The sequence below is a fragment of the Colius striatus genome, chromosome 15, assembly GCF_028858725.1.
Source record: "Colius striatus isolate bColStr4 chromosome 15, bColStr4.1.hap1, whole genome shotgun sequence".
NCBI classification, from domain to species: Eukaryota; Metazoa; Chordata; class Aves; order Coliiformes; family Coliidae; genus Colius; species Colius striatus.
In genome coordinates, this window is record NC_084773.1 from 7,380,785 (window position 1) to 7,401,806 (window position 21,022).

At 65.2% G+C, this 21,022-nt stretch overlaps 5 protein-coding genes across 8 annotated transcripts; 2 read left to right on the forward strand and 3 right to left on the reverse strand.

Moving 5' to 3' along the window:
• Positions 1 to 16: 16 nt before the first annotated feature.
• On the reverse strand, positions 17 to 1,985 carry ABHD14A (abhydrolase domain containing 14A). The gene is made up of 4 exons (XM_062008444.1): positions 1,357 to 1,985; positions 1,112 to 1,227; positions 588 to 823; positions 17 to 327 (listed from the first exon to the last, which is right to left on the reverse strand). The coding sequence occupies exons 1-4, from the start codon at positions 1,602 to 1,604 to the stop codon at positions 148 to 150; spliced, it is 780 nt and encodes a 259-aa protein (XP_061864428.1). The 5' UTR covers positions 1,605 to 1,985; the 3' UTR covers positions 17 to 147.
• Positions 1,795 to 3,960, forward strand: LOC104558425 (putative protein-lysine deacylase ABHD14B). Of its 3 annotated transcripts, XM_062008445.1 has the most exons (5): positions 1,796 to 2,009; positions 2,246 to 2,427; positions 2,667 to 2,876; positions 3,054 to 3,295; positions 3,608 to 3,960. In XM_062008445.1, exons 3-5 carry the CDS (start codon positions 2,669 to 2,671, stop codon positions 3,788 to 3,790), a joined length of 633 nt encoding a protein of 210 aa, XP_061864429.1. In that variant the 5' UTR covers positions 1,796 to 2,009; positions 2,246 to 2,427; positions 2,667 to 2,668; the 3' UTR covers positions 3,791 to 3,960. The 3 variants fall into 3 exon arrangements, with proteins under 3 accessions (XP_061864431.1, XP_061864429.1, XP_061864430.1); XM_062008447.1 differs by lacking the exon at positions 2,246 to 2,427 and having other exon boundaries at positions 1,795 to 2,009; XM_062008446.1 differs by lacking the exons at positions 1,796 to 2,009; positions 2,246 to 2,427 and adding an exon at positions 2,035 to 2,228.
• A 1,139-nt stretch (positions 3,961 to 5,099) lies between these two features.
• On the forward strand, positions 5,100 to 10,736 carry PCBP4 (poly(rC) binding protein 4). Of its 2 annotated transcripts, XM_062008442.1 has the most exons (13): positions 5,100 to 5,253; positions 6,540 to 6,655; positions 6,950 to 6,973; positions 7,052 to 7,084; positions 7,293 to 7,409; positions 7,496 to 7,624; positions 7,824 to 7,952; positions 8,215 to 8,289; positions 8,456 to 8,500; positions 8,642 to 8,717; positions 8,889 to 8,941; positions 9,393 to 9,562; positions 9,822 to 10,736. In XM_062008442.1, exons 2-13 carry the CDS (start codon positions 6,560 to 6,562, stop codon positions 10,135 to 10,137), a joined length of 1,263 nt encoding a protein of 420 aa, XP_061864426.1. In that variant the 5' UTR covers positions 5,100 to 5,253; positions 6,540 to 6,559; the 3' UTR covers positions 10,138 to 10,736. The 2 variants fall into 2 exon arrangements, with proteins under 2 accessions (XP_061864426.1, XP_061864427.1); XM_062008443.1 differs by lacking the exon at positions 8,215 to 8,289.
• Positions 10,737 to 11,830: 1,094 nt separating this feature from the next.
• On the reverse strand, positions 11,831 to 13,054 carry LOC104556909 (probable G-protein coupled receptor). Its single transcript, XM_010200942.2, has one exon. The coding sequence runs from the start codon at positions 13,052 to 13,054 to the stop codon at positions 11,831 to 11,833; it is 1,224 nt and encodes a 407-aa protein (XP_010199244.2).
• Positions 13,055 to 14,362: 1,308 nt separating this feature from the next.
• Positions 14,363 to 19,903, reverse strand: PARP3 (poly(ADP-ribose) polymerase family member 3). Its single transcript, XM_010198477.2, is given in 11 exon segments — positions 14,363 to 14,532; positions 14,653 to 14,800; positions 16,919 to 17,095; positions 17,341 to 17,418; positions 17,553 to 17,747; positions 17,876 to 18,102; positions 18,312 to 18,447; positions 18,794 to 18,882; positions 18,885 to 18,984; positions 19,386 to 19,508; positions 19,721 to 19,903. Coding segments are annotated over 11 exon segments (1,626 nt in total).
• Between the last annotated feature and the right edge of the window lie 1,119 nt (positions 19,904 to 21,022).

Consider the following 21,022-nt stretch of genomic DNA (forward strand, 5'->3'; position numbering starts at 1 on the left):
TATTGACTTCGTGACAGATGACGCCTCGTCCTGCCAGCAAGGGACACCCTCAGCTCGGCCTCTCTTGCCATCCTGGAGACACTCCAAAAGAGGAAAGGCTCCCTGACGGCAGCCACCTCTCCCACCGCCCGGCACCACCTCCAGCACTCAGAGCTGATGCAGGAAGCCCAGAAGGGCCCGGTGGAAGCCCTCTGGCTTGTCCAGGTAGCAGGCATGGCCAGCGCCGGGCAGCACGGCCACACGGTGCCTGGGGAGGTGCTGGAGGTTCTGCAGAGCCTGGAGCCCCAGGCTTGTATCACGGGCACCGTAGAGGATCAGGGTGGGCGTCTTGGTAAGAGGAGAGAGAGAATATCAGAGGGGTCATCAGAAGGCCACCACACCTCCCCTGGGCTGTGCCCACCTCCACCCATCACCATGGGACACAAAGCCAAGGGAAGGCAGGGGTCAGCCCCACCATGAGCTGAGGTGGGGGAAAAGTCCTCACTGACCCCAAAGCAGAGCCACCCTCTACGTCACCCTACAGCCAGCTGGCCAACGAGACTTGCCAGCACCCTGGGACCCCCCAGGAGCCCAACAACCCACCTCACCTGGACCCGCCGGTACTGCTCAGCAGTGTAGTCCTTGGTGCCCACGGGCGCAATGGGCACAAAGCCAGCCAGGCGGTCCCCCCGTGCCAGCAGGAAGGGCAGGGCAAAGCGGCCACTCATGGAGGGGCTGATGAGAACGGGCCTCCGCATGCCCAGCTCCTGGAGGACATGGTCCAGGAAAGCCACCCGGCCCTGCACCGTGGCCACTGTCTCCACTGGGGGTGAATCCCCATAGCCTGGCATGGGGCAGAGGGCACATGGTGGGCACAGGGCTGGGGGGACTGTGCAGCATGCAATGCCCACAAGGTGAAGATGGGAACTTGATCAAGCCCCAGCTGGACCGAGCCAACACCAGCCAGAGGGATGGCCCTGGAGGCCAATGCCCCGAGGCAAAGCCAAGCCCCACGCATGCTGGCCCAGGACCACCGCTGGCTGCTTAAAGAGGTCCAGAGCCCAGCCGTGGCTGAGAGGAGGGGCTGGAGCTGCCCAGAAGGATCAACTAGAGAGCTGTGCCACGGTCCTACCAGGCAGATCTATGGCGACCACCCGGTAGCCTTCTGCGGCGAGCAGCGCCAGCGTGCCCAAGGCCTCCCACGTCTTGGAGGTGAAGGCCTGGCCGTGCAGGAACAGGACATCGGGCCTGCGGTGGAGAAGACAGGCAGGAGATGCCGCATCTGCACCTGCCCCGCGGGCACGCAGGCTGGGGCAGGCTGAGCCCCAGAGCCTGCCGCCCGCCTTCCCCCGCCACACAGCCGGGCAGCTGACCAACCTGCCGGGACCGGCGGCGCCGCGGGGCTGCGGCCCTGCGGAAACCTCCCTGAAGAATACCGGGGGCTTCCCCACGGCCACTCCCGCCTGCGCGGTGGCGTTGGCCGCCCGCCGGCCCCGCAGCCCCTCGGCAGCGCGGGCACCCCCCGAGCGCTGCCCGTGCTGCGCGGCCGGGAGCAGGAGGTACAGCAGCAGCGCGAGCAGCGCCCCGAGGAGCAGGAGCCCCAGGCGGCCGCGGCCGAGCGCCATCCCCGCCGCCCCGGAGAAGGACAGTGGCAGCGAGGGGCCCGGCCCCCGCTGCTGCAGCGCGGCGTAGACCACCGAGCTGCCCTCAGCTCCGGCCGCCGGCCCCGTCGCCCCTCAGCTCCCGCCGGCCGTGCGGCCTCCCAGCCCCGCTGCTCGGCTCCGCCTGCCGGGAGCCCGCCGCGCTGCAGGCCCCGAGAGCTGCCGGCCGGGGGCCGCCCCGCGGCATCGGAGGCGAGGGCTGCGAGGACAGCCCCGGCTCGGCGGAGCTCGGAGAGGCTCTGCAAGGCGTCGGCTTGACTCGGCTCGGCTCGGCTCGGCTCGGCTCGGCTCGGAACAAGCTAAGAGCGACTCGGCAGGGCTCGCCTCGGCTCGGTCCGGCAAGGGCTCGGCAGGGCTCGGCTCGGTCCGGTAAGGGCTCGGCGGGGTTCGGCAAGGGCTCGGCAGGGCTCGGCTCGGTCCGGCAAGGGCTCGGCGGGGCTCGGCTCGGTCCGGTAAGGGCTCGGCGGGGTTCGGCAAGGGCTCGGCTAGATCCGGCAAGGGCTCGGCGGGGTTCGGCAAGGGCTCGGCTCGGTCCGGCAAGGACTCGGCGGGGCTCGGCTCGGAGGCGCCTCGAGCGTCCGCACTCGGGTATGACCGTCGTTTAGGGTTCGGCTGCACTCGGCTGCACTCGGCTGTGCTCGGCTCGGCTCGGCTCTGCTCGGCGGTGGTGGGTCGCGGGGCCGGACGGGCCCTTCGTTGCGTGAGGCGGTGCCGCCGCTCCGCTTCCCTCTGCCCCGCCGGCCTTTGGACCCGGCGGCGCGGCGGGCAGCGGGAGGCGGCGGAGCAGGTAAGGGCCGGCTGCCCAGCGGCAGGCGGGGAGCCCATGAACCCCTGGCACCGCGCACCCCGCCACCGGGCTCTCCCCAAAACGGAGGTGCCAGTGTAACCCCCATCCCGGTGCCAGCCCCGCAGCCCGCCTGCCGCCCCACCGCCGCCGGGCCTCCCCGCCAGGGACGCTGCTGGCCTTCTGTGAGGCAGCAGCAGGCCTGTCTGCACGTCCCCTGAGCAGCCGTCCCGACCCCACAGGCATGGCCGCCCCTCAGCTCTCCGAGAGCACCGTCACCGTGGAAGGCCAAACCCTGTTCTACCGCCAAGCCGAGCCGGCCCAGCAACCCCCAAAGCTGACGCTGCTGCTGCTGCATGGCATTCGTTTCTCCTCTGACGTCTGGCTGCAGCTGCAGACGCTTGCCACTCTGGCCAAAAACGGCTACCGAGCTGTGGCTATTGACCTGCCGGGTAAGGCGTGGTGGTGGTGAGCTTCGCCCTGGAGCGAGGTGGGGGCTGGGGGCAGCTGGTACAGCTCCTCAGGTTCGTGGCGCCGGGATGGCAGCCCGGCGTGCTGCTGTGATGGCTTCTCCTGCTTGTGGAGCTGCTGAGAGCGTGACAGAGCAACTTCTGTCTCCCGTGACTCAGGGCTGGGGCGCTCAAAGGATGCTGTGGCCCCGGCGCCCGTGGGCCAGCCAGCCCCAGGGGCTTACCTCAAAGCAGTTTTGGAAGCTCTGAGCCTGTGTCCGGCCGTGGTCATCAGCCCGTCGCTCAGCGGCATGTACTCCTTGCCATTCCTCTTCCAGCACAACCACCTGCTCAAGGCCTATGTGCCCGTGGCACCCATCTGCACCGAGAAATTCACAGCGGAGCAGTACGCCCAGATCAAAGTATGAACTGGGGGGAGACAGGGAGGTCAGGGAACTGGGACGGGATGGTGAGGAGGGGGACCCTGGCACTGAGGCTGGGCTAGGGAAAGACTGAACAGGACAGAAACCCTGTTGCTGCTGGAAAAGGGGAATATGATGATGAGGGAACGTGACTGGGTTAGCAGGAGGGAAAGCCTGGAGTTTAGGAGGCTCGTTTCCTCTTGTCATGGTGGGTGGAGAGGAAGGGCAAGTGCCCTGCCAGGGTGTCCCCATGCAGGAGGAGCAGGTGTCTGTGTGCCTTTGGCAGACTCAGGGTGCGTTCCCCCTCTGCAGACTCCTACACTGATTGTGTACGGGGACCAGGACGCGGAGCTGGGGCAGAGCAGCCTGAACAACCTGCGGCAGCTCCCCGAGCACCGGGTGCTGGTGCTGCAGGGCGCCGGGCACGCCTGCTACCTGGACAAGCCCGAGGAGTGGCACCGCGGGCTCCTGGCCTTCCTGCAGCAGCTGCACTGAGCAGCTCGGCTGGTGGGGAGGGGACCGCAGGGCAGGGGGACCTGGGGAGCCCACCCCCTGCTCTGCCTGCACACCCACCCTCGTGCCAGCCCAGCTACTCGCCCTGCCTCCCACCCTGCCCGAGGTGGCAGTGCCACCTCCCTTGGGACCAAATAAAACTCCAACCTCTAGTTTCCTGCCCCGTTCCTGCAGCTTCTTTCCATCCTTCCCGCCTCCTTCCCCATCCCCACCCCCTCCACGGCCACCCTCCCAGGATGTTTGGGGCTGACAGCAGGGGACGTGCAGCCACCAAGGGATGGGACGTTTTGCAGTGAGTGCTGGCTGCGTGGCCATCACCTCTGTCTGGGCCCCCAGGGAGTGCTGGGGCCGTTTGGGACCAGATACATCCCCCTGGGTGGCTGCACCCATGTCCCCAGCCTGCTGGCCTCCCCTTCATCCTCTTTTTTCCTCCTCCCACCTCCCGTGGTGTGCACCCAAGCCCAGGGTAATCCACGGGGGCTTAGAAGAGAACCGCCAGCCCCGGCAGCAGCCCTGTGCCCCGGGGAGGGGGGATTTGCTACATCGGTGGCTACTGTGAGCAGATGGGGGGGCGGGGGGAGGCCTGACAGACGTCTGGCTGTACAGACGGAGGGACAAACTCCCTGCCCGCCACCTGCCTTCTCCCCCATGCGTTTGGTGCCACTGCACTGGGTGCTGGAGGACACAGATGGAGGTGGCAGCGGGGTGCCCCCCCCGTGCCCCCCCGTCACCGAGCCTGCCTAGGCTTTAGCTGCTTACGCCAGGGCCCAGGAGGATTTAGTGGGGGAGGTAACGGCACGGGGGGGGGGCAGGGGACACTGGATGCCCACGCAGGGGGCACAGGGCAGTGCTAGGTGCAGGAGCATCCTACCTGGAGCATCCCTTACCCCCCCTCGCTTCACCTCCCCTGTTGCAGCCCTCTCCGCGCACCAGACAAGGGTGCTCCTGGTCCCCCCCCATCCCCCCTCAGCAGCATCCCTGGGTGCTGGCGAGCCCTGGGATGCCAGCTGCCCCGTCCCGGTGTCCTTGAGCCCTCCAAGCCCTGCCAGCTGACCGGCTTCCAGGAAAAGAAAACAACACAACAACAGCAAAAAAACCCCACCCGCAATGACAAAGAGGGGGACGTGTGAGCCAAGGGGGGGGCGGGGGCAGGAATGTCCCCAGCGGTGGCAGATGGCCTTACCCAGGGTGCATTGTTCCTTTTAGTGTCTCTTATCCGCTGTAATAGGATCCCGGAGGGAGGGAGGGAGGGAGGGAGGGGAGGGAGGGATGTGGGAGCGGGGAAGAGCGAGGGGGGCCCCCGGCGTGGTCCGGGGTGGGGGCCGGGGCTGCCAGCCTGGCCCTGGCCTGTCAAGCGGCTCATTGTTCCTGCCCCGGGTGCCACCGGGCTCGACCGGGGACAATGTGGCACTGAGCGGCGGCGGAGGGACGAGGCGCACGGAAAGGTACCCGCCAGGCCCGGGGGGCGCGGGGGGGGGCGAGCGGGGGGAGGCTCCCCCGAGGACGGGCTGGGGGCTTCCCCCCGTGTCCCGGGCCCGTCGCCGCCCGAAGGTGCCCCCGGCCCGGGCGGTGCCCGCTCGGGGCCTGTCCGGCGCCAGCCCGCGGAGGGGGGGGGCAGGTGGCCTCTGCCCATCACCGGCGCCTCTGGCCTGCCCGCGCGCTTCGGGGAGAGCCCCCCCGCCCCCTGCCCGTGGGCACCCCCCCGCACGCACGTCGGGGGACAGCCGTGGCCCTGCCGCCTCCCGCTTGTCCCACCTCCTTTGTCCCCGGCGAGTGCCCGCTGCCGTTCATCCCCGGGGGTACCGGACGCTGCGGAGCGGGGGGGTTTGCATGGGGGGGCATCCCCCATTTCAGTCTCCCCTCCACCTGAAACGGCAATGTCCCCCTTCCTCCCGCCCCGGCTAACGGTGGGGATGCGAGTGTGAAGATGGGGCGTCCAGCCTCCCCCCGGAGTTCAAGCCGCAGCTCCCGGGGGGCACAGAGGCGCCCAAGCTGCCCCCCCGCCCCGTTCCCCTGATGCAGGAGATGTGCCGTAGCGGCAGCGAGCCCTGCCAGCACCTAAAATAACCTGTCCCCCCCCCGCCGTGCCCGCAGACACGGGCCCCAGCCCCAACACGGCTGCTTTGTTCCAAAGCCGCTTGGCATCGCCCGGCGTGCCGGGAGCCAGCGGTGCCGCAGCCGCCCACCCGCGCCCGGACACACGGCGATTGTCCTCCGCGCTGGCACCGGGGGGGCACGGCTGCCCCCGGGAACGGGGGTTGGAGAGGGTCTGGGTTGCAGCGAGCGAGCATTATGCTGTGGTTCCCATCAGGCTGACGCTCCACATCAGGGAGGCTGCCTCAGTTTCCCCTGAGGTTTTGCACACAGGGAGGAGGAGGAGGAAGAGGAAGGCTCTCAGAGCCTGCGAGACCTCCCAGGCCACCCCTGCTCACCGTGTGCCATCACCCCAGCATGTGTGTGCAAACCGAACCCCATCCCACAGCCACGTTCCCCACGCTTTCCGCCTTGCCCCCGCTGCCCACTCAGCTTCCAGCAGCTCCTAGGGCTGCGGGTCCCTCTTGGGGAGCTCCCAGCAGGCGGGCAGGATGCCAGTGGGGGACCAGGCAGGCCTCCCCAGCCTGGCCCTGCCTCAGTTTCCCCACTTCCCAGCCATAGGTGCTTTTTAGGCTGCATATTTTGGGGATTGGGGGGGATGTTAGTTGGGGCCTCCCCCAGTTGTGGTGTCCTGCAGGCTCAGCTTGCCCTCCTGCCATGGCATCGCCGGAGGGAGCCGGTGGCATGGGCGGCAGCGGCGAGGAGACAGAGCTCAGCATCACCCTGACCCTCCGCATGCTCATGCACGGGAAGGTAACGGCGGGGAGCTCGGCACTGCTCGGGGGGCAGTGATGCCCGGATAGGGGGGCCATGCTGGAGCCATTCCTCCCCTGCTCCCAATCCCTTGGGAACAGCATTCCCGGGATTACTTCCCCAGCCTAAGCCAGGGAGGGGCCTGTCCCCAGCGTCCCCAGCAAGCTGTCAGCGTCCCCGTGGGCACGAGGCTGGGCCTGCCTGTTGCCAGTGTGCCAGGCTGTGGGCAGAGGAGGGTTGTGGCAGGCAGGGAGCTGCCTGTAGATGGACCAACCCTTCTCTCTGCCTTTGCAGGAGATCGGCAGCATCATTGGCAAGGTAAGGTTTGGGATCTGGGGCCCTGCCAGCACTGGGCTCTCCTGGACCTGACCACCCACCCTGTTCCTCTCCCCGCAGAAAGGAGAGACTGTTAAGAGGATACGAGAGCAGGTAAGGGCGTGCTGGGGCTGGACTCACATCTGGTGGCAGACCCAGGGGCGTACGGCTGTGGCCCAGGGCAGGCTGCCAGGGCGCAGGGGGAAGGGTAAAGCAGAGATCCAAAGGCACAGAGCCCCCCCGGCTGCTGAGGCCTTCCCGGGGAGGGGGCCCACGGAACAGATTACACGGTGCCCCTGACGGGGTGTGCTGCTGTCCCCAGAGCAGCGCCCGCATCACCATCTCAGAGGGCTCCTGCCCTGAGCGCATCACCACCATCACCGGCTCCACCGACGCCGTCTTCCGAGCCGTCTCCATGATTGCCTTCAAGCTGGAGGAGGTAGGCGGCTCCCCCTCCCCCGTGCCCCCCCATACCCCTGCGGGCTGCTGGGGATCCAACCCCGCATCCCCCTTCCCTCCTGGCAGGACCTGGGAGCGGGGAGCGACGGGGCAGGAGCGGGCCGGGCGCCGGTGACGCTGCGCCTCGTCATCCCCGCCAGCCAGTGCGGCTCGCTCATCGGCAAGGCCGGCGCCAAGATCCGCGAGATCCGGGAGGTGAGGCACAGGCTGCCCGGCCACGGCTGTCCCCCTGTCCCCCCACGGGGCACGGAGCCCTCAGCGCGGGGTCCGCAGTGGCTGTGCGAGGAGTGCAGTCACCCTGCACAGCTCCCCGAGGGCACGGGAGGTGTGAGGTGCTGAACCCTGGGGGGAAGGAGCTGAGGAGGTCTCAGCATCTCCCCTTCCTCCCCTCCAGAGCTCAGGGGCGCAGGTGCAGGTGGCTGGTGACCTGCTGCCCAACTCCACTGAACGGGCCGTCACCGTCTCCGGGGTGCCGGACACCATCATCCAGTGTGTGAGGCAGATCTGTGCTGTCATCCTGGAGGTACCCGCCGTGCCCGGCCCACAGAGGCTCTTGCTGCCTCCCCCTCCCCATCCCCGGGGCTTCCTGTGCCCACCTAGACCCCTGCACTAGGGTCCCCCCTTGCGCAAACCCATAAGAGCACCGTGCCTTGGTGGTGTTGGGGGCTGTGACCAGCTTGCTGGGGGCATGGTGGGGGCAGAGAGGGGCTGGAGGGACCTGTGGGGCTGCGGAGGGCATTCAGCCTCATCTTTCATCCCCTCCACCTCCTTCCCTCCCTCTCCAGTCGCCTCCGAAGGGGGCCACCATCCCCTACCACCCTGGCCTCTCCCTGGGCACCATCCTGCTCTCTGCCAACCAGGTAAGGGGCCGCAGCCCCCCTGGGGCACGGGGTGGCCGGGGGACCCAGCCTCTGCTGGCAAGGGGTGGCTCTGATGGGTTCGGGGTGGCCTCCCTGCCCCGGGGGGGTGGCCTGAGGCAGGGGTCGCACTTGGCCCCCTGCTGATGTCCCTTGCTTCTCCCCCCAGGGCTTCTCCGTGCCCGGCCAGTACAGCGGAGTCTCTCCAGCAGAGGTGAGTCTGTGCCCATGGCAGCCCACTCCTGCTCCCGTGGGCACCAGGGGAGGCACTGGGTGCCAGCATCTGGCCCAAGCAGGGGATGGGGCACCCTCTGCCCTCACCCCTAACGCCTCTCTCCTCCCACTGCCCGGGCAGGTGACAAAGCTGCAGCAGCTGTCAGGGCACACGCTGCCCTTCACCTCCCTGGGCCACACACCTGCCATGGTGCCAGGTGAGCGCACAGGCCTGTGCCCCCCACCACCCAGGGCTGGGGGTGTGGGGTGCCCCTCCTGACCCCCAGCCACCTGACCCTGATGAGGGGGTCCCTGCACAGGACTGGGCTGGCGGCATGGAGCTGCTGGAGATCTGCCCCCCCCACTAACATCCCTGCCTCTCCCTGCAGGCCTGGACGCCAGCTCCCCAAGCAGCTCCCAGGAATTCCTCGTGCCCAATGATGTAAGTGTGGGTTCTGGGGATGCTGAGGGGGGCCACAGCTTGCCCTGACTCCTGTGCCCCACTCTGCAGCCACTTGGCTGCCAGCACCCTCTGCTCTGCACTGAGGAGGCCTTGCCTTGGCTGCCAAAGCTCAGGAGCAGGAGGAGCTGCTGGGGCAGAGGCATCTGGGAGGAAAAGGGAAACTGAGGCACGGGAGGAAGGCAAGGGCTTGGCCAGTGCTAAGGAAGAGCCTTGGCACGTGGCAGCCCAGTGGTGCCAGCCAAGGTGGGCTTGAGTGAGCCCAAAAAGCAGGGTCTGCCCAAGCAAAGCAGCACCCTGCCCTCCCAGTGCCTGCCTCAGTTTCCCCAGTCCCGCTGTGTGCAGAGGGTGTCCCGGGTGAGTCCCTGGCAGCCTCCTGCTCAGTGTGGCTGCTCCAGCTGCTCCCGGCTCAGCCCAGTGCCTGCCCCTCCAGCTCATCGGCTGCATCATCGGCCGCCACGGCAGCAAGATCAGTGAGATTCGGCAGATGTCTGGCGCCCACATCAAGATCGGGAACCAAATGGAGGGTTCCAGCGAGCGGCACATCACCATCACCGGGTCCCCCGTCAACATCACCCTGGCTCAGTACCTCATCACAGCCTGGTAGGTGCCAGCCTGGGCTGGAGGGGCACACAGTGGCACAGCTTTCTGGGGGACACTCCCACCCCAGCATCCCGGGGAAGGATTTGAGCCCCAGCTTTTCTAGCCCTCCCCAGCGGGATGCCCGGGCTTGTACCGTGGAGGCCTGTGCCAGAAGGGATGGGGCATGTGGTTGCTGCACCCTCAGATGAGCAGGTTGGGGTGGGGGACCCGCTCTGTCACTGTGGCCCTCACCACCCTGTTCTCTCACTCGCTTCCCCAGCTTAGAGACGGCCAAATCTACCTCCCAGGCGCCGCCAGGCCCTGGCTCCATGGACCTCGGCATGGGCTTCTCCCAGCCCCTCACCCCGGGCTCTGGCGCCGCGCTGCCCGCCGTCGCCCCGCCCCCCCCGGCCCTGCTGGGCGCCCCCTACACCATCTCCCTCTCCAACTTCATCGGCCTGAAGCCGGTGTCCTTCCTGGCACTGTCCCCGTCCTCCGTGGCGGGGCCCAATGGCGGCACCGCCACCTACACGACCAAGATCTCGGCAGCCAACGGCACCAAGAAAGCCGACCGGCAGAAGTTCTCACCCTACTGAGCCCCACCGGTGGGTGGGTGAAGGGGCCCGGTGTGCCAACCTCTGCCAGGGGCACCCCCCTGCCGCCCACCCTGTCCCCCAACCCCTGCCAGGCGCCCCGTGCCCGGGGTGAGCCCCCTTCCCCCCCACCCCAGGGAAGGGTCTTCCCGGCGGCGCTGCCCGCTGAAGGAAAGGGCTGCTCCTGCCTGCTGCCCATCCCAGCAGCACTGTGCCCCCTCCCCGATTTCCCTGCATGGGGCCCACGTGCCCTGGTATTGGTGGGGAAGTGGAGAGGGCTGTCCCTGGCAGCCCGGGGTCCTTTCTCCCAGTGCCCTGTGCCAGGATGGGACCCCCGGCTCTTGCCCCTCGCCCTGCCCGCCCTGTGGCCCCCTCCTGCCCCCCCTCCCTCTGGCTGACACCCCGTGTCTGGGTCCCTGGCCTCTCTGGGGAGTTCCTCATGCCTGGCCTCTCTGGGGGTCCCTCTTCCCCTATCTCTGATGGGGGGCCCTCCCCGGGCCACCCCTGGGGCTATCACCTCCCAGCAACCCCATCCAAGAGCTGGTCCCTGCTGGCTTGGAAATGCTGTATATATAAGTCTATATTTTTTCCTCCTTTGTAACTTATCAATGGTTTAATAAAAAGATAAAATTTACAAGAAAATAAATCATAACATGCCCCAGGCTGGGTGAAGAGCTCCACACACACACCACGGGCAGCCCCAGCTCCTGGGGACACAGCGGGGTGGCCCTGTGGCCAGGGAGGTGCTGGCCCTCAGCCTTGGTCATCCTGAGGGTCTTCCCAGAGCACACTCCCTGCCACGGGGTAATTTGAGACACTGTGGGGCAGTTCTTCCCCAGCCACCCGTTAGAACTGAGGCAGGGGCATCTCCAACCCCCTGTGCCAGCACCATCCTGGGCCCTTTGGGAGTGGGCGTGGGTGATGTATCACTCCAACACCCCCAAACAGGATCCAGTCCCCTTTCTTGCACTAGGGACCCCATGGTGGGGGTGTCCAAGCCCTGCAGAAGCAATGAGAGTGCAGGGGGTCAGCAGCCTGCAGCCCCAATCCAGCCCCCTGCCACCACCCTGAGCCCCCCACGCAGGCCTGGCCAGCAGCCCGGCTGGGCTGGCACGTGGCACCACCGGCCAGGCTGCAGCTGGCCAGCTGCATCCCAAAACAGCCTGGCACGGGGGGCAGAGGGCATGGCCATGGCACTGCACGCTGCCAGCCCTGTGGGTGAGAGGAGCTCCTCTTCCCCTCAGACGTTAGGTTTGGGTTAGAGCATGGAGGGCAGTCCGGGCTCAGCGAGTGCCCGGCGTTACTGGGGTTAGTGGTGTTAGCTGGGCTGCTGCTCCTGGGAGGGTGCCAGGGACATCTGCTCCTCCCACGAGTGGTCCCGGTGAGGTGATGGAGGCAGGGGTGCCCCCTCCTCTGCCCCCTCAGCATCCTGCATCCCCAGGAGAGCCTGTCCATGCAGCTGGGCTGTGCTGGTGGAGCCAAGGCAATCCCAGCCTGCGGAAGGGCAAAGTGGCTTCCCCAGAGCTGCTGCCTTCTCCTGGGCAGAGGAGCCATCCTCCACCATAAGCTCAGAGGCAAAACCTGAACGAGGACCCCTCCAAGTCCAAGCAGCTGGGTCCAAGCAGGTCCAATCGGTCCCTGGCAGGTCCCACAGCCCTCCTCCTGCCCAGCACAGTGGGACAGGGCCTCCTGCTCCTCAGCTGCTCTCCTCAGGAGCTTGATCTGGGACGGGGAAGCCCATCTTGGGCTGGTCCAGCCTGTTCTTGGGGCTGGGGCTGATGCAGCTGGCGTGAGTCTCCAGCGTGCAAGTCGCTCTCTGGAGGAACTGCAAGAAGTTTTCTTGGACAGAAGCCTCCGAGACGGAGAGACAGAGCTCGTGGCCCAGCGGGCGGGCGAGGCAGCCGCGCCGGAGCCGGGCCAGCTCCTCCCGGATCTGCCGGTTCAGCAGCCCGTAGAAGAAGGGGTTGATGGCAAAGGAGGAGTAGGCGATCCAGGTGACCACCATCTCGCCGTGCCCGCCGCCCGCCGCGCTGCCCGCCACAGAGGAATGCAAGTGGAAAGCGAAGAAGGGCAGCCAGCAGCACAGGAACTGTCCCACGATGAGGACCAAGGTGAGGATGGCCTTGTTGCTCCCCAAAAAGCGCTCCGGCGTCAGCCTGGGCAGCGGCAGGTTCCTGGCAGTGACGATGGTGACCTGGCTGGCCACGGAGTCAGCGCGGCGCGGCGGCGCGGGCGCGTGTGCCGGCGCGTGCTGCAGGGACGCCAGGCGCGCCACGCGGTACACCCTGCCGTACACCGCGAAGATGATGATGGTGGGCAGGACGAAGCAGGCGACACTGAAGAGGATCACAAAAACCTTCTTGTGGGCCCCGGGGCTCCAGTAGACCGTGCAGCGGCTGGCGCTGGTGGCCCCGTTGCCCTGAGGCCACCCCACCAGTGCCAAGACGGTGATGAGAACAGACTTGACCCAAACGAAGACGACTCCGGCCGCTGCCAGCCTGATGGTCATCTTGACCTCGTACCTCATAGGGTGGACGATGTAGTAGTACCGCTCCACGCTGATGACGGAGATGGTGAGGATGGAGGCGCTGATGAAGCAGATGTTCAGGAACATCATGCCCTTGCACTCGGCGATGCTGTAGATCACCCTGTTGAAGCAGGAGGAGCTGGAGATGATCCCCAGGGGCATGAGGAAAATGGCAGAGAGGAGATCGACTGCGCAGAGGTGGCAGACAAAGATGAACTTCCTGAGAAGGGGGGTTCTGAGAATGACGACCATCACCACGGTGTTGGCTACCAGGGCGATGAGGGTGAGCAGGACCATGCAGAGGAGGCCCAGCACCTCCTGGGCCATGGACTGCTTGGGGACAGACAGTGGCTCCAGACTGGCCGTGGTGTTCAGCCCCGTCCTGCTCGCCATCCCCACTGAGGGCTAAGCCAGCAGCTCCTGGGCACCAAAGGCTCTTCTCCTGCATCCCGGAGAGCAAAACCCTACGGCAGCCATGGCTGCTGTCTCCTCCTTACCTGTTGGGAGGGGAGCGGGGTGTGGAGGAGAAGAAACAAGATGAAGAAAAGCAACAGAGAAACGCAGAGATGAGCTGAACCCCCCTGAGGTGCTGGGACAGGGAGAGGTGTCTGGCGAGGTCACGGCACCCTGCCTACCCCAGAGCTGGCGTCCGAGCTGTCCCCAGCCCGACCCGTGGGCATCCATGCCAGACTGACACCCCCCCCCTGCCCCAGCCCCCCAGCACACCCTGAGGAGGGGCAGCCCCGACCCACCTGCCCCATCCCAGCTACCCGCTCTGGCTGTGGGGGACCCCGCGGTGGGGGATGTGGGGGGACCCAGCACACCTTTGCTCCCGGGGATTAGGTGATGCTCCCCTCCTCGGCAGGGGTCCTTCTGGCCGTGTGGCTCCCGCAGCCGGCCCGTGCAAGGCCACGCTCCCCCTTCCCCGCCGTCACCCACTCGTCATCCCATGTGCCTGCGCCCGCCAGCTGCGGATGGCACCAGCTGTCACTCCCGGGCACTGCCTGCACTCGTGGCAGGGCCCTCGGGGACAGCTGCTGGGTCCTAGCAGCCGGCTGGGGCTCGGGAAGGGGGGACCGGGGTCGCGAGCCTCGTGCCCTCCCAGCATGGCCACCCACATCCCTGGGCCCGGGCGTTCTGCACCGGCAGCTCAGCGCCGAGGTCCCCGGGGCTGTCTCCTCTGTGACAGGCCTGTGCTCGGGGGCACACACAGAGAGGGGCTTGGCACGGTGCAGGCAGCAGGTATGGCCCTGGGCATGGCCCCAGGCAAGGGCAGGCTCTCCTGGATGAGCTCCCCGGCAATGGGGGCACCGCATCCTGCTCTGGTCCTCTGTAGCTCTGGTGCCACAGTGACAGGCGCGAGCCAAGAAGGCAAGGAGTGCACCTGGCTCAAAAGCCACCGTCTCTCACCTGGCAGCTGCCAGCACCGGCTGGCCATGATGGGCTGCACCTCTCCAGAGGCCCCTGCCACTGCCCCCACGGGGATCCATCACTCCCTCCCCTGCCCCGCACCCACACCGCTGGGCAGGAAAGCGCCAGCACTGCTCAGGACAAGGCACAGTGGTTTTATTCAGGGTCGAAGCAAGCTGTGTTCCCACACCAGCTTGTCCCTTGCCAAGGCCCAGGTGGGGAGATCAGAGAGGGCAGACCTCTGCGCTCGAGGCTGATGCTGGGCCAGGGCAGGTGGGTGCCCAGGCACCCTCAGAAGCAGAGCTGCACAAGAAAGCGGATCTGGCACTGGCTCTCCTGGTAGATGAGGTACTCACTCTGGCTGAAGGAGGAGTCCTTGTAAGCGGGCATGGGGATGGGCTTGCCCTGGCACACCAGCACCTTCTTGCCATCCAGCAGCAGCTCCTCATCCTGTGCAGGGTCTGGACGAGAAGACACCCACCACCACCACCATGTCACACCCAAGATTTGGCCTCCCTCCCCCCCTGCCCCATGCCCACGCCATCCCCACAGCCCCCAGCCCTCTCCTGCCTCAGGCTCACCTGGCTCTGTCTGGCCACAGGCCAGGACGCTGTCATAGCCAGCGAGCGGCTGACACAATGTGGGGTCATCACGGGTAATGCGGTAGGGCTTGCCCAGGGCCACCTCTGTCAGGAACATGATGCCAACCTTCTGGGACATGCAGCCCACTGCCATGGGAGAAGAGGATGGGGATGATGGCATCAGCCCTGTGGTTCCCATCAACTTGTGCCCAGGCCACCCCGGCACACAAGGCGTTGGCTTGCTCAGACCATGCGTGCACACCAGCAGCCCTGTCTGTCCCAGCACCCTCACCATAGCTCAGACCATGTGCACACCAGCAGCCCTGTCTGTCCCAGCACCCTCACCATAGCTCAGACCGTGTGCACACCAGCAGCCCTGTCTGTCCCAGCACCCTCACCATAGCTCAGACCATGTGCACACCAGCAGCCCTGTCTGTCCCAGCACCCTCACCATAGCTCAGACCATGTGCACACCAGCAGCCCTGTCTGTCCCAGCACCCTCACCATAGCTCAGACCATGTGCACACCAGCAGCCCTGTCTGTCCCAGCACCCTCACCATAGCTCAGACCGTGTGCACACCAGCAGCCCTGTCTGTCCCAGCACCCTCACCATAGCTCAGACCGTGTGCACACCAGCAGCCCTGTCTGTCCCAGCACCCTCACCATAGCTCAGACCATGTGCACACCAGCAGCCCTGTCTGTCCCAGCACCCTCACCATAGCTCAGACCATGTGCACACCAGCAGCCCTGTCTGTCCCAGCACCCTCACCATAGCTCAGACCATGTGTGCACATCAGCAGCCCTGTCTGTCCCAGCACCCTCACCATAGCTCAGACCATGTGCACACCAGCAGCCCTGTCTGTCCCAGCACCCTCACCATAGCTCAGACCATGTGCACACCAGCAGCCCTGTCTGTCCCAGCACCCTCACCATAGCTCAGACCATGTGCACACCAGCAGCCCTGTCTGTCCCAGCACCCTCACCATAGCTCAGACCATGTGCACACCAGCAGCCCTGTCTGTCCCAGCACCCTCACCATAGCTCAGACCATGTGTGCACACCAGCAGCCCTGTCTGTCCCAGCACCCTCACCATAGCTCAGACCATGTGTGCACACCAGCAGCCCTGTCTGTCCCAGCACCCTCACCATAGCTCAGACCATGTGCACACCAGCAGCCCTGTCTGTCCCAGCACCCTCACCATAGCTCAGACCGTGTGCACATCAGCAGCCCAGTCTGTCCCAGCACCCTCACCATAGCTCAGACCATGTGCACACCAGCAGCCCTGTCTGTCCCAGCACCCTCACCATAGCTCAGACCATGTGCACACCAGCAGCCCTGTCTGTCCCAGCACCCTCACCATAGCTCAGACCGTGTGCACACCAGCAGCCCTGTCTGTCCCAGCACCCTCACCATAGCTCAGACCATGTGCACACCAGCAGCCCTGTCTGTCCCAGCACCCTCACCATAGCTCAGACCATGTGCACACCAGCAGCCCTGTCTGTCCCAGCACCCTCACCATAGCTCAGACCGTGTGCACACCAGCAGCCCTGTCTGTCCCAGCACCCTCACCATAGCTCAGACCGTGTGCACACCAGCAGCCCTGTCTGTCCCAGCACCCTCACCATAGCTCAGACCATGTGCACACCAGCAGCCCTGTCTGTCCCAGCACCCTCACCATAGCTCAGACCATGTGCACACCAGCAGCCCTGTCTGTCCCAGCACCCTCACCATAGCTCAGACCATGTGTGCACATCAGCAGCCCTGTCTGTCCCAGCACCCTCACCATAGCTCAGACCATGTGCACACCAGCAGCCCTGTCTGTCCCAGCACCCTCACCATAGCTCAGACCATGTGCACACCAGCAGCCCTGTCTGTCCCAGCACCCTCACCATAGCTCAGACCGTGTGCACATCAGCAGCCCAGTCTGTCCCAGCACCCTCACCATAGCTCAGACCATGTGCACACCAGCAGCCCTGTCTGTCCCAGCACCCTCACCATAGCTCAGACCATGTGTGCACATCAGCAGCCCAGTCTGTCCCAGCACCCTCACCATAGCTCAGACCATGTGTGCACATCAGCAGCCCAGTCTGTCCCAGCACCCTCACCATAGCTCAGACCATGTGCACACCAGCAGCCCTGTCTGTCCCAGCACCCTCACCATAGCTCAGACCATGTGCACACCAGCAGCCCTGTCTGTCCCAGCACCCTCACCATAGCTCAGACCATGTGCACACCAGCAGCCCTGTCTGTCCCATCGTCCTCATTGTAGCAGGCTGACTTGCTGTTCTCAGAGGCAAAGTAGATGCCCGTGCCCACACGCCCGCCGGAGTGGGGTATGATGCACAGCCTGCTCTTCAGGATGGCTGCCACCACCGCCACATTGGTGCCGTGCCAGAGCAGGCGCCGGTGCTCTAGGTGCTCATGGGCCTTGAAGCACTCATCCTGGAGAGATGCAGAGCTTGAGGGGCTTTCCACCGATTAACATGTGGGTGCCCAGATGTGGGTGGCACCCATCCCTCCAAACCCAACCTCAGTGCCAGGCTGGAGGGGCAGGGGAGCAGTTGCCTGTTTGCTCCTGGCCAGCTGGGCTGAAGCCCTTTCCGGGTGGAGAAGCCCAGAGCCCTGATGAAGTCCTAGGGTACAACCAGGGCTTCCCCAGTTGAGAACAAGGACAATCCTCTCCTCACCTCGCCATCTCTGGCCACCTGCCAGATGTTGAGGATGTGGAGGCTGTGCCCAGTCTGTGCCACGTAGTTTTGGATCAGCTGCTAGGGAGAGAGGGAAGCTGTGTCAGAACAGGCAGCCGTCCCAGTGATGCCCAGGCTCTGCCTGGACCATGGGGACTCACGGGTCTGGCACGGTTGCTCCCTGGCATAGGGCACCATGACACAAGTGGCACCTGGTATTCCCGGGAAGCAGGGTCCAGCAGACAGAGCTGGCAGCAGAGTAGGGTGTAATCCCGATCCAGTGGATGGGCCACTTCCTTCTCCTCCTCCTCCTCCTCCTCCTCCTTCTCCTCCTCCTCCTCCTCCTCCTCCTCCTCCTTCACCTTCTGTGCCTGCAGGCTCTGAGCCACCTTGATGTCAGCCAGCACCTGGCAGGCACAGACTGGGGCCATGCTCACTGTGCCAGGGGGAGCAGGGTGAGCCCAGGCTCCCTGCCCCACGGACAGGAGCCCTCCTCGGGCAGGGATGCCACCCACTCTCTGCCCTGGCACCTCACCAGCAGCATGTCCTTCTTGGCACGCAGCAGATCAGGGGAGTCGATGGGAGGCGGCCAAGCCCACACAAAGTTATGGGGGACGATGGTGTAGAAGCGGGAGGAGAGGTGATCCAGGCGGGCGGCCTAGGGAGGCTGCTCCCCCAGTGCTGCCTCCAGCTCCTCCAGCGCCTCGAAGCCCCTGGCAATCTGCTGCTTGCTCAGCTTCCCCAGAGGCATCTTCTTCACATCTGGGGGGAATGAAGGTGAATCCCTCTGCCCCACAACTACTTCCAAAAGCCTCCAGCATCACCACAGGCACCCGGCACATGGAGTCTGCTGTCTCGTTGTGTGCTGGGCTGGGAGTGGGGGTGTTCTAAAATTCCCCAGCACCTCTGCTCTGTTCACCTCCCCACCTGCACTCCCCAGACCCACCCCATACCATCCCATTGTCTCCTACCAATGTTCATGGTCTGCATGGCATCCCGGAACATGCCACTGCTGAAGATGAGGGTCACCAGGTCCTGCGTGGCTTTGTCCAAGGTGCAGGGTAGCACCCACTGCTTGCAGACCTTCTCCCCATCCACGCTATCCACCTGCAGACCTGCCCCATCACTGCACAGCCTGTGAGCCCACAGGAGGCTCTGGGACTGTCTGTCTTGGAGGGGGGAGAGCCTGACCCTAGGGAGCACAGCCTTGGGCAGGAGCTGCCTCTGCTTTCCAATGACACCCAGATGCCCATGGTTCTCACTTGTTATGCCCTTCCACTCCATCTCAACCCATTACCCCCAGACCTCTGCCCGTGGGATGTTTCAGCTCTCACTCAGACCCCTTCTGAAACCCACTCCACCCTGCTGACCTCGTTGGATGTCCCAGTGTCCCAGGGGCGGGATGTAAGGACCATCCCACCACAGTGACCCCCCAGCTGCCCAACACACTCACCCTGAGGGCAGCCTCCACCTCCTGCCTGGCTCCTGGCTGCACCTCGATGAGTGTGTATTTCCCTGGCTGGGCAACAAAGTTCTCCCTGCTGCCCAGCTGTTCTTGGTCTTCTCCCGAAACTTCTTCTCAAAATCCTTCTTGGCAGCCTCCAGGGAGGCACAGGGCATGAGCTTGGACTGGCTCACCTCGCCCTGGCAGCAGAGGGCAGTGGTCAGGACCCTCTGCATCCCTGCTCTGTCAGCCTTATGCTGGGGGAGGGCAGCCTGGGAGCAGGAGGGCTGCAAAGGCAGGAGCCTGCCAAGCCACAAGCACCAGGTCTGGGGGTCCCTCTGGCTCGGGGGACACCTCAGGATTCCTTGCTGGGGTGTCATGTTCACTCATAGGTGCCATGTCCCCCAGCCAGGTTGATCCCATTCTGAAGTACTGAAGTCCTCTCAAGAAGGGACTTGTAGCAGGGCCAAGTGGTTTCTCATTTTGCGACCAGGAACAAAGGATGGGGACCACTGGGCTCACCCCTGACCTCTGGGGGTCCCAAGGCAGAATGGGAACAGCTTGGTGGGGATGCACACAGGCGGTGCTGGGCTGGACTCACCACACGGCCCCAGCGGCTCCAGACACTGTAGGCACCACTGTGCTCAAGGAGCTGGATGATGTAGAACTTGTTGTTGGCACTGATGTTGGTCTGATTCAGAGTGCAGTCGTAGTCCTTGTAGACCTGTGGTGAGTGGCATGGCCTGGGCTCGCACCTGGGCAGTGTTTGGGGATAGGGGAGCATGCAGAGCTGTCCCAACAGGAACACAGCAGAGGCTGCAAGCAAAACTGAGGCTGTTCCTGTGTCAGCAGTCCCAGCAGCCCTGAGACTCCCCCATTCCTCCCATCCATGTCCCCCCAGACCAGCCTCTCTGGGTACCCCAGCCCTGGTCTCACTTGGGCACCCAGTGCCGTGCTCAGGGGGCACAGCCCATCGATGGTGGCTGGGGGCTTCTCCTTGGGAGCAGTTTTCAGGGCTGCCAAGGCGGAGCTCCAGGCATCCTCCTCCTCTCCCTCCTTTGCTTTCTTGCCTCTACCATCCAGCTGCTTCGGAGGGGATGCACGGCGCTTGGGGGCCATGACCAAGCGCCTCCACACAGAGCCAGCACAGCCTTAATCTTCCAGCAACACGCCTGGGGAGAGCGGAACAGGAGCTGAGAGACCTCAGGCTGTCCTTCTGGGAAAGTGTGCAGGGCTGTGCCTCATGTTCCCCCTGCTGCCAGCCCCTGGCCAGGCTGCAAGAAGGGACAGAATCTCTGTCCCCAGGATGCCGCAGCCTTGTCCCTGTGCCTGGGATGTGGGGCAGAGCCCCTCTGCACTGCCCAGCTCCCGAAGGAGCCCAAAGGGGAGGCAGAGCCCAGTGACGTGGAGCAGAGGGGGAGCACTGGGAGGAGCATGGCCGCTTGTGCAACAAACTTAGGTCAGAAGAGATGGAAGAAGTCCACTGGAAGGGGAGGGGGGCGGACAGCCCTGCCTGGCCTCCCTCCTCCCCTCACCAGGGCCCCCCCAACACACAGAAATGTGTCCCCAAGGCTCCTTGTGCTCCCAGGGCTGTGTGGGAAAGGAAAGCGTGCAATGAACCCCCTCAACCCCTTCCAGGCCCAGCAAACGGGTGCTTGGATTTGGGCACAGGGAGAGCTCAGGCAGCTCCTCATCTCCTGATGCTGAGCAAGGGAGTGCCAGAGGCAGAAAAGAGGGCAAAAGAGCTGTCAACAGCCATGTGCTACCTGCAGCCCTGCCAGGCCAGTGAGCTCAGTGCCAGCCACGGGCGCTCCCTGCCGCAGAGCCTCCGGAGCTCTCAGGTTTGGGCAGATTGCCCGGAGGAGAAAGTTGTTCCTTAGGCAAGAGCAGGCAGCTGTCAGGGATGGCAGTGGAAACGGCCATTATGCCCCAGGCAGCGCATGCACCCTGTGGCAGGCCAGCCTGCTGCCTGCCTGCTGCCTGCGTGCCACGCTAGCCCTGAGCAATGGCTCAGCCCTCCGGTCAGGCCCCTTCCGCCATGCTCTGAGAGAAAATGCTCTTGAAAGGGTTAAATCCAGCTGTCCTTTTGCATGTTAAATCTCTTTTCTTGGGTCCCTGCCAAACAGGCAAGGCTGGGGATCAGGCAGGGAGGAGGACCAGAGCATAGAATCACAGAATGGTGGGGGTTGGAAGGGACTTCTAAAGGTCCAACCCCCCGCTGAAGCAGGGTTCCCTCGA